Below are 11,974 nucleotides of genomic sequence, written 5' to 3'. Positions count from 1 at the left end.
GGACTGTTACTCAATACAATCTAAATCTGATACCTCACTGTGTTTAGATATGATGTGGACTGTATTTCAATACTTTCTAAATCTGATTCCTCACTGTCTGTCTTCTGACTGATACTGCTTTTAAACTGGTCTGGTCAGTCAACTCAAATATTTGTACTATACATGTTTCTATCTCAGGCAATACTTTGATCATTTGTCATTTTTTATAGATGATACACTATTTTCTGAATAGATATGGAAGGTTTCAGGACACTGATATATCTGAATATGTTGAAAAATTTACTGCCACTATTTTCACCACCAAAGAATATCAGTGTGGTTTTAATATGATTTGACTCTTTGCAGGCTGTCAGGCTGTCTAGTCACAGAGGAAGGCTGTGCTTCTCTGGTCTCAGCTCTGAGGTCAAACCCCTCACACCTGAGAGCTGGACCTGAGCTACAATCACCCAGGAGACTCAGGAGTCAGACTGCTCTCTGCTGGACTGGAGGATCCACACTGCAGACTGGAGAAACTCAAGTATGTAGAGGGTTTATGTCAATGTTCATATCAGACATGTTTGACTTATCAGGCTAGTTAAGATAAACATTCTGACCACCACTTGGCCAAAGTTATATGTGTGACAGTGTGTGTGTGTGTGTGTGTGTGTGTGTTTTGTCTCCAGTGTGTGTTTTTGCCAGTGTGTGTGTTTTCAGAGGAGTCTCAGTGTGTGTCACCAGTGTGTGTGTGTCACCAGTGTGTGTTTGTGTGTGTGTGTGTGTGTGTCTGCTAGTACACACTCTCAACACACACACTGACAAACACACACACACACACACACACACACACACACACACACAAACACACTGGACACACACACACACAGGACAAACAACACGCTGGACTCACACACACACACAAACACACACACCAACAAGCACTGGACACACACACACTGGACACACACACACACAGACACACACACACTGGACACACACACACAGTACACACACACAGTACACACACAAACACACACAACACACATATTGGACACACACACTGGACACACACACACTGGACAAACACACTGGACACACACTGGACACACACACTGGACGCACACAACTGGACACACACAGACACACACTGGACACAAACACACAGCACACACACATACACACACATACACACACACACACACACACACCCACACACACACACACACACACACACGCTAGACACATACACACATAAAAACAAACACAGATTGATATATGCTATGTGTGTGTGTGTGTGTGTGTGTGTTCATGTGTATCCTCAATGACTGTCTGTTCTTCTGCTTACCGCTACAGTGTGGAACATGGTGGAGAGAACAGAATGAAACCTGGGCTTAGAAAATGTGAGTGTTGACTGCTGTGAAGAATATGACTAAGAATAAGTCTTAATTCAAGTTAAGTCAAAGTCAAAGACCACCATCATTACTGACTTGGTCATATTAAATATCAGCTGTAGTTCTACAGAAGCAGAAATCAGGGACACCAAAGTTTACAAAGAGTTGCTTTGACAATGTGTGTGTGTGTGTGTGTGTGTGTGTAATTAATGGGAATAAGTGTGTTTTATATTACCATACAGTATAACATATGATCATTCAACAAGTCTCAAGTTACCTTAACTTCTCCTTTTGATACCTAGAAACATCTACATTAAATGAATTAGTGAAAAGTGAGTTAACATTCTAATGTGAATGATGATGATTTCTAATATTGTGTCTGGTTTCATCCATCAGATGTCTGTGATCTCACACTGGACCTAAACACAGTAAACAGACACCTCTCTCTGTCTGAGGAGAACAGAAAGGTGACATGGAGGAGAGAGGAGCAGCCGTATCCTGATCACCCAGAGAGATTTGAGAACTGGGGACAGGTGCTGTGTAGAGAGGGTCTGACTGGGCGCTGTTACTGGGAGGTAGAGTGGAGTGGGAGAATGGGGGCTGTTATAGGAGTGACATATAAAGGAATCAGCAGGAGAGGAGAGGATGAAGACTGTTGTCTTGGAAACAATGACAAGTCCTGGAGTCTGTTCTGCTCTGACAACAGTTACACTGCCAGGCACAATAGTAATCCCACTACCATAGACGTCCCCTCCTCCAGCTCCCACAGAGTAGGAGTGTATCTGGACTGGCCAGCCGGCACTCTGTCCTTCTATAGAGCCTCCTCTGACACACTGACCCACCTGTTCACATTCAACTCCACATTCACAGAGCCCCTCTATCCAGGGATTTGGGTTTGGGGTATTGGTGACTCAGTGTCCCTGAAATAACACACACACACACACTGGACACACACACACACACACACTGGACACACACACACACACACACACACACACACACACACACACAGACACATACTGGACACAGACACACACACTGGACTCACACACACACACACACACACGCTGGACACACACACACACGCTGGACACACACACACACACTGGACTCACACACACACACACACACACACACACACAGAACACACACACACACTGGACACAGACACACACATTGGACACACACACACACACACACACACACACACACACACACACACACACTGGACTCACACACACACACTGGACTCACACACACACACACACACACACGCTGGACACACACACACACACTGGACTGACACACACACACACACACACACACACACACACTGGACTCACACACACACACACACACACACACACACACACTGGACACACACGCCTGCTGGACACACAAACACACTGGACACACACACACACACTGGGACACAACACTGGACACACACTGGACAAACACACACACACTGGCCTGCTGGACACACACACTGCTGGACACACACACACACTCACACTGGACACACACACTGGACACACACACACTCACCTGCTGGACACACAAACACACTGGACTGACACACACACACACACACTGGACTCACACACACACACTGGACTCACACACACACACACACACACTGGACTCACACACTGAACAAACACACACACACTCGCCTGCTGGACACACACGCCTGCTGGACACACACACACACTGGACTGACACACACACACACACACTGGACTCACACACACACACTGGACTCACACACACACACACACTCACACTGGACACACTGAACACACACTCACCTGCTGGACACACACACACACACACTGGACTCACACACACACTGGACTCTCACACACACACTGGACTCTCACACACACACTGGACTCTCACACACACACTGGACTCTCACACACACACTGGACACACACACACACTGGACACACACACACACTGGACACACACACACACACACACACACACACACTGGACACACACACACACACACTGGACTCACACACACACACACACACTGGACTCACACTGGACTCACACACACACACACACACAAACTGGACACACACACACACTGGACACACACACACTGGACTCACACACACACACACACACACACAAACACACACACACTGGACACACACACACACTGGACTCACACACACACTGGACAACACTACACACAGGACTCACACACACACACACACACACACACACACTGGACACACACACACACACTGGACACACACACACACTGGACACACACACACACTGGACTCACACACACACTGGACTCACACACACACACACACACACACACACTGGACTCACACACACACACACACACTGGACTCACACACACACACACACACACACACACACACTGGTCTCACACACAGAACACACACACACACACTGGACACACACACACACACACTGGACACACACACACACACACACTGGACACACACACACACACTGGACTCACACACACACACTGGACTCACACACACACAGACACACACACACACACTGGACTCACACACAAACTGGACACACACTGGACACACACACACACTGGACACACACACACACACACTGGACTCACACACACACACACACACACTGGACGAATCCCTTTTGGCCCGACAGTCTAGGGGGATGGTAATGAGACACATAACACACTGGACACACAACACACAAACACTAGGACACAGGAAAAGGGGCTGAGCACAAGAAAAGAAACACACTAAGCTAGACTAGCCTACTTTAACAACAGCTAACACACACACTGGACTAGTGTATTTAACAAAGTTCACACACACACTGGTTTCCCCCTTTTCCCACCAGCAACAAACAAACACCATAACCACACTGTGATGACAAAGTGCTATGGAGGTGTTTAAACAAAAGAGAGGTTAAGACACAAACAGTGAAACACAGAGACCTACAGACATGGCATTTACACTGGATTGCTCCAGAGCACACAAATGATGGGTTTTTTTTTAAACATGGGGAACTGTGATAGGGTAGGAAACAGGTGTGTCTTCTGATTGATGATTGATTGTTGACTGATTGGGGAGTGATGGTTTTCACCTGTGAAAAGAAACACACACACAGGATACACATACACACAGGATAACTGTACACACACACACACACTGGACTCACACTGGACTCACACACACTGGACTCACACACACACACACACTGGACTCACACTGGACACACACACACACTGGGCAAAGACACACACAAACACACACACACACACACACACACACACTGGACACACACACACACACAACAAACACACACTGGACTCACAGACACAAACTGGACACAACACACACACACTGGACAAACAAACACACACACAAACACATATGGACACACTGGACACACACTGGACAAACAAACACACACTGGACAAACACACACACACTGACAAACAAAACACACACAAACACAGTGGACACACACACACACTGGACAACACAACACACACACAACACACACTGGACACACACACACACACACACACACACACACACACACACATACGCGTCTTCCTATAATTCTGAGAACCTTGACCCAGGACCTCTTACAACAACAAAAACACACACTGGACACAAATACCACACTGGACACATTTGGACAAACACACACTGGACAAACACACACACTAGACAAACATAACAAACAAATACACATAACATACTGGACAACACACACACACAGTTGTACAACACACACACACTGGACAAAACACACACACACACATAACAAAACACACTTGACAAAACACACACACACACTGGACAAAAAACACACACACACACACACAACACAGTTGGTTTACACACACACACACACACACACTGACAGGTTGACACACACACACACACACTGGACAAAACACACACACACAACACTTTTGGAAACACACAACACACAACTTTTGGACAAAATTAAACATGTGGAATAGAATTAAACAAACACAATTAGTACAACAAAATACACACACACACACACACTGGACACACTACAGCAACACACACTGTGAACACACACACACATACACACACAGAGTGTTGTGACAAAACACACACACTACAGCAACAGAGTGGACAAAACACACACACACATAGCACACACAACAAAGTGTTGTAACACACTGGACACTATACACAACACACTGACAAACAAAAATACACACACACACACACACTGGACACACTGGACACACACACAGTGTTGAACAGGGTTACACACACAACACACTGGACAAACACACACACATACTGGACAAACACACACACACACACACACACTGGACAAAAACACACACACACACTGGACAAAAACACGCACACACACTGGTACACACACTGGATACACACACACACACACTGGACACACACACACACACATTGTTGTGACTAGCACACACACACACACACACTCACACTGGACACACACACACACTGGACAAACAAACACACACACACATACACACACACTGGACAAACAAACACACACACCTGCTGTACACACACACACACATACACACACACTGGACACACACACACACACACTAGACTCACACACACATACACACACACTGACACACACACACACACACACTAGACTCACACACACACACACTCACACTGGACACACACTCACACACACACACACACTGACAAACAAACACACACTGGACAAACAAAACACACTTACACACACACTGGACAAACAACAGGACACACACACACAGGACACACTCACACACTGGACACTCACACACTGACTCTCACACACCTACAGGACACACACACACGCGTCTTCTTCCTATAGTTCTGACCTTGAGCCAGGACCTCTTACAACACCGTTAAAATACCAATGTGATCATTTGTTGTCTTTTATGTTGAATAACAAATTGTACAATTATATATAATTATATATGGACATACGCTCCATAGTTGTACAAGTATACAAGGATATATTGTACTTTTCATAATAAAACATACTTGAAACAAGAAAAGGCTGTTAATTGTGAAAACAGTTTGTTTATTGATTTTACGTTTCCTCTGTCAGGTTGATGTTAACCTGCGATTGGTTGAAACATGAAACAAATATGAAATGAAATACAAAACAATTAAATATGTGGAATAGAATTAAACAAATTGTACAATTAGTACAACTGCAGGTTCACTATAGCAACAGAGTGTTGTGATGCAGGGTCACTATAGCAACATAGTGTTGTGATGCAGGTTCACTATAGCAACAGAGTTCTCTCTGCTCTCTCTTCTCTGCTCTCTTTCTGCTCTCTCTCTCTCCCACATCTCTCTCTCTCTGTTCTCTGCTCTCTCCCTCACTCTGCTCTCTCTCCCTCCTCCTCTCTCTCTCTCTCTCCCTCCCTCTGCTCTCTCTCTCCTCTGCTCTCTCTCTCTCTGCTCTCTCTCTCTCTGCTCTCTCTCCCTCACACTCTGCTCTCTCTCTGCTCTCTCCCACACACTCTGCTCTCTCTCTCTCTCTCCCTCACTCTCTCACTCTCTCTCTGCTCTCTCTCTCTCCCACACTCTCTGCTCTCTCTGCCTGCTCTCTGCTCTCTCTGCTCTCTCTCTCCCTCTTTTCTCTGCTCTCTGCTCTGCTCTCTGCTCTCTCTTTTCTCTTCTCTGCTCTCTCTTTGCTCTGTACTCTCTCTTTTCTCTGCTCTCTCTCTGTTCTCTGCTCTCTGCTCTGCTGCTCTCTCTCTTCTCTGCTCTCTCTCTGCTCTCTCTCTGCTCTCTACTCTCTCTTTGCTCTCTGCTCTCTCTCTCCCTCACTATTTGCTCTCTCACTCTTTCTTTGCTTTCTCAGCCTGCTCTCTCTTCCCTCTTCTCTCTCACTCTCTCACTCTCTGATCTCACTCTCTGCTCTCTCTCTCCCACAGTCTGCTCTCTCTCTCTCTCTCTCTGCTCTCTCTCTGCTCTCTCCCACACTTTCTTCTCTCTCTCTCTCACACTTTCTTCTCTAACATCTCTCACTTTCTCTATCAACTTGATGTCAGTGTTAAACCAGAAGTGATGAAAACAACATCACTGCATCGAGAGAGAGAGGGAGTCTAATATACTGATATACAGTAACATTCAGAAAGTATTCAGTAACATTCAGAAAGTATTCAGACCCCTTGACTTTTTACACATTTTGTCACGTTACAGCCTTATTCTAAAATGGATTAAATGTGTTTTTCCCCTCATCAATCTACACACAATAACCCAGAATTACAAAGCAAAAACGGTTCACTTTATGTGTGAACATTTTTATTTAAAAAAAGTTAGATATCACAGAGGGAAAAGAGAGAGAGAGAGGGAGGGAGGGTAGAGAGTCAGAATAGAGGGAGAGTAGAGAGTCAGAATAGAGGGAGAGTAGAGAGTCAGAACAGAGGGAGGGTAGAGAGTCAGAATAGAGGGAGAGTAGAGAGTCAGAATAGAGGGAGAGTAGAGAGTCAGCACAGAGGGAGGGTAGAGAGTCAGAATAGAGGGAGAGTAGAGAGTAGAAAGTCAGAACAGAGGGAAGAGCAAGAGAGAAGGATGGAGGGTAGAGAGTCAGAACAGATGGAAGAGCGAGGAGGAGGGTAGAGAGTCAGAACAGATGGAAAGAGAGAGGGAGGGAGGGAGGGTAGAGAGTCAGAACAGGGATGGAACAGAGGCAAAGAGAGAGAGGGGGGTAGAGAGTCAGAACAGAGGCAAAGAGAGAGAGAGGGAGGGAGAGTCAGAGAGTCAGAACAAAGAGAAGAGAGGGGAACAGAGGAAGAAAAGAGAGAGAGGGAGAGAGGGTAGAAAGTCAGAACAGAGGCAGAGAGGGAAGAGAGTCAGAACAGAGGCAAAGAGAGAGGAGGGAGGGTAGAGAGTCAGAACAGATGAAAGAGAGAGGGAGGGTAGAGAGTCAGAACAGATGGAAAGAGAGAGAGCAGAGTTAACTATTCATGAAAATCACAAATGAAATGAAAGAAATATATTCACTCACAAGCTTAGCCTTTTGTTAACAACACTGTCATCTCAGATTTTCAAAATATGCTTTTCAACCATAGGTACACAAGCATTTGTGTAAGAGTATTGATAGCCTAGCATAGCATTAAGCCTAGCATTCAACAGGCAACATTTTCACAAAAACAAGAAAAGCATTCAAATAAAATAATTTACCTTTGAAGAACTTCGGATGTTTTCAATGACGAGACTCTCAGTTAGATAGCAAATGTTCATTTTTTCCAAAAATATTATTTGTGTAGGAGAAATCGCACCGTTTTGTTCATCACTAAGAAAAAAATCTGAAAATGCAGTCTCTACAACGCCGAACTTTTTACCAAATTAACTCCATAATATCGACAGAAACATGGCAAACGTTGTTTAGAATCAATCCTCAAGGTGTTTTTCACATATCTATTCGATGATAAATCATTCGTGGCAGTTGGGTTTCTCCTCGGAAACAAACGGAAAAATACTGCAGCTGGAGATTACGCAATAATTGCGACGGAGGACACCAAGCGAGCACCTGGTAGATGTAGTCTAAAATGGTCAATCTTCCAATGATATGCCTCCAAATACGTCACAATGCTGCAGACACCTTGGGGAAACGACAGAAAGTCTAAGCTCATTCGTAACCCATTCACAGCCATATAAGGACTCATTGGAACACAGCGCCTTCAAAATCTGGGGCACTTCCTGTTTGAAATGTAATCTTGGTTTCGCCTGTAGCATCAGTTCTGTGGCACTCACAGACAATATCTTTGCAGTTTTGGAAACGTCAGAGTGTTTTCTTTCCAAAGCTGTCAATTATATACATAGTCGAGCATCTTTTCATGACAAAATATCGCTTAAAACGGGAACGTTTTTTTTTCCAATAATGAAATACCGACCCCAGAGTTCCAAGAAGTTAAACATTAAGTTTAGCCCCTCAGTATGAATGGTTAAGGTTTGGGATAGAGTTTAAACATTAAGTTTAGGGCCTCATTATGAATGGTTAAGGTTTGGGATAGAGTTAAAACATTAAGTTTAGGCCTCATTATGAATGGTTAAGGTTTGGGATAGAGTTTAAACATTAAGTTTAGCCCCTCAGTATGAATGGTTACGGTTTGGGATAGAGTTTAAACATTAAGTTTAGCCCTCAGTATGAATGGTTAAGGTTTGGGATAGAGTTTAAACATTAAGTTTAGCCCCTCATTATGAATGGTTAAGGTTTGGGAAAGAGTTTAAACATCAAGTTTATGCCTCAATGGATATGGAGGTTTGGAAAGATTAAACATTAAGTTTAGGTATGGAGGGAAAGATGTTAAAAATAAAAGCTATTAATATATACTGTAACCCACCAATGAGAGAGGAAACATTCTGTTCTACCTCCTCTCCACCAATGAGAGAGAAACATTCTGTTCTACCTCCTCTCCACCAATGAGAGAGGAAACATTCTGTTTATACCTCCTATCCACCAATGAAGAGGAAACATTCTGTTTATACCTCCTAACCCACCAATGAGAGAGGAAACATTCTGTTCTACCTCCTCTCCACCAATGAGAGAGGAAACATTCTGTTTCTACTCCTCTCCACCAATGAGAGAGGAAACATTCTGTTTATACCTCCTCTCCACCAATGAGAGAGGAAACATTCTGTTTATACCTCCTCTCCACCAATGAGAGAGGAAACATTATGTTTATAACTCCTCTCCACCAATGAGAGAGGAAACATTCTGTTTCTACCTCCTCTCCACCAATGAGAGAGGAAACATTCTGTTCTACCTCCTCTCCACCAATGAGAGAGGAAACATTCTGTTTATTTTAACCTCCACCAATGAGAGAGGAAACATTCTGTTATACAAGTCCTCTCCACCAATGAGAGAGGAAACATTCTGTTTCTAAGGTGGTTAATCGTTGCATTTTGATTCCTCTCCACCAATGAGAGAGGAAACATTATGTTTATAACTCCAATCCACCAATGAGAGAGGAACATTCTGTTTATACCTCCTCTCCACCAATGAGAGAGGAAACATTATGTTTATAACTCCTCTCTGCCAATGAGAGAGGAAACATTATGTTTATAACTCCTCTCCATTAATGAGAGAGGAAACATTCTGTTTGGTCCTCCTCTCCACCAATGAGAGAGGAAACATTATGTTTATAACTCCTCTCCACCAATGAGAGAGGAAACATTATGTTTATAACTCCTCTCCACCAATGAGAGAGGAAAAATCTCCACCAATTTTTATTTTATTTTTATTTCACCTTTATTTAACCAGGTAGGCAAGCTGAGAACAAGTTCTCATTTACAATTACAATCTAAAATCGCAAATGAAATGAAATAAATATGCCTGCTCTCAAGCTTATCCTTTTCTTAACAATCCTGTCAGTCTCAGATTTTCAAAATATTTTGAACCAGAGAAAATCAATAATTTGTGTAAGAGTGGTGATAGCTAGCTTAGCATTTAGCTAGCATTTAGCACGCAACATATTCACAAAAACCAGCCAAGGAATCAAATAAAATAATTTACTTTTGAAGAACTTCAGATGTTTCAATGAGGAGACTCTCAGTTACATAGCAGATGTCCAGTTTTTCCGCCAAAGATTCTGTGTAGGACACATCCTGCCTTTGTTACTATGCATTGGGCTACCGAAACAACCTGAGCTAAATTCAGTCACCTACCCGTTGAACTTTTTTCCGAAATAACTCCATACCCCTCAGTATCGACTGAAACATGGAAAACGTTGTTTGAATCAATCCTGAAGGTGGTTCAGTCAGTATATCTCTCCATTGAAAGCCCAGTCCTTGAAGCCTGCTTTGTTCTCTGATTCGAATGGAAAATACTGGGACCTGACTATTTGCGCACCATGTGCCGCGCAGACACCAAGGGGACACTTGGCAATTGTAGTCTCTTATGGTCAATCTTCCAATGATATGCCTACAAATACGCCGGGAGTCACAATGCTGCAGAGACCTTGGGGAAACAAGATTCTGAGTTTTCATTATGTTGGTTACAGCCAGGGTGTGACATGGGTGAATTATGGTCTTGTTTTGTCTCAGAAATTTGTGGTCTATGTTGTTGTGTCAAACATTGAGTGTTTGAGGTAAGCATTTGTTCTAGGGGAGTGGTTCTCAATCAGAGGAAGGTGTTTTGCAGTTCTGATTGGGAAACCATATTTAAGCCATATGTCTTTAGGTATCTTGTGGGTGATTGTTCCTGTTCTGTGTTTTGCATCTTTTAGACAAAATTTGCGTTTAAAACCACGTTTCTTATTTTGTATAGTGTTCCGTTTTCATCTTTCATTAAAGATGTTTATAAATAACCACGCTGCATTTTGGTCCTTCCTTCCCAGGAAGAAAGTCGTTACATTCCCTCTCGCATGGAACCTCTTGTCTATAGATTTGGTCATCCCATTCCTCTTGATTTTGGTTTCCCTCTCCTCCTCATTTGGATATTTCAGTACTATTTGTTGAATCGGAACGATGGTCAATACTCCCACAATTCAATTGACCATTCAAGTTATCTTGTCCGTTATCTTGTCCGCATAGAATTCCCTTCCTGTCTCCCCACGCCTAGTTAATATCCTA

General features: G+C 43.6%; 1 protein-coding gene across 1 annotated transcript; it reads left to right on the top strand.

Moving 5' to 3' along the window:
- Positions 1-428: 428 nt before the first annotated feature.
- On the top strand, positions 429-2,296 carry LOC135568693 (stonustoxin subunit beta-like). The gene is made up of 3 exons (XM_065015448.1): positions 429-517; positions 1,330-1,376; positions 1,764-2,296. The coding sequence occupies exons 2-3, from the start codon at positions 1,355-1,357 to the stop codon at positions 2,294-2,296; spliced, it is 555 nt and encodes a 184-aa protein (XP_064871520.1). The 5' UTR covers positions 429-517; positions 1,330-1,354.
- Positions 2,297-11,974: the final 9,678 nt, after the last annotated feature.

This window comes from Oncorhynchus nerka, unplaced genomic scaffold (genome assembly GCF_034236695.1).
Source record: "Oncorhynchus nerka isolate Pitt River unplaced genomic scaffold, Oner_Uvic_2.0 unplaced_scaffold_1430, whole genome shotgun sequence".
Taxonomy (NCBI): domain Eukaryota; kingdom Metazoa; phylum Chordata; class Actinopteri; order Salmoniformes; family Salmonidae; genus Oncorhynchus; species Oncorhynchus nerka.
The sequence above is the reverse complement of the archived record's forward strand: the minus strand, read 5'-3'. Positions and strand labels throughout refer to the sequence as shown.

Coding starts and splice junctions, on each gene's coding strand:
- LOC135568693 (XM_065015448.1), top strand. CDS start 1,355: ATGAAACCTGGGCTTAGAAAAT. Junction 1,377..1,763: donor GAAACCTGGGCTTAGAAAAT/GTGAGTGTTGAC, acceptor TTCATCCATCAG/ATGTCTGTGATCTCACACTG.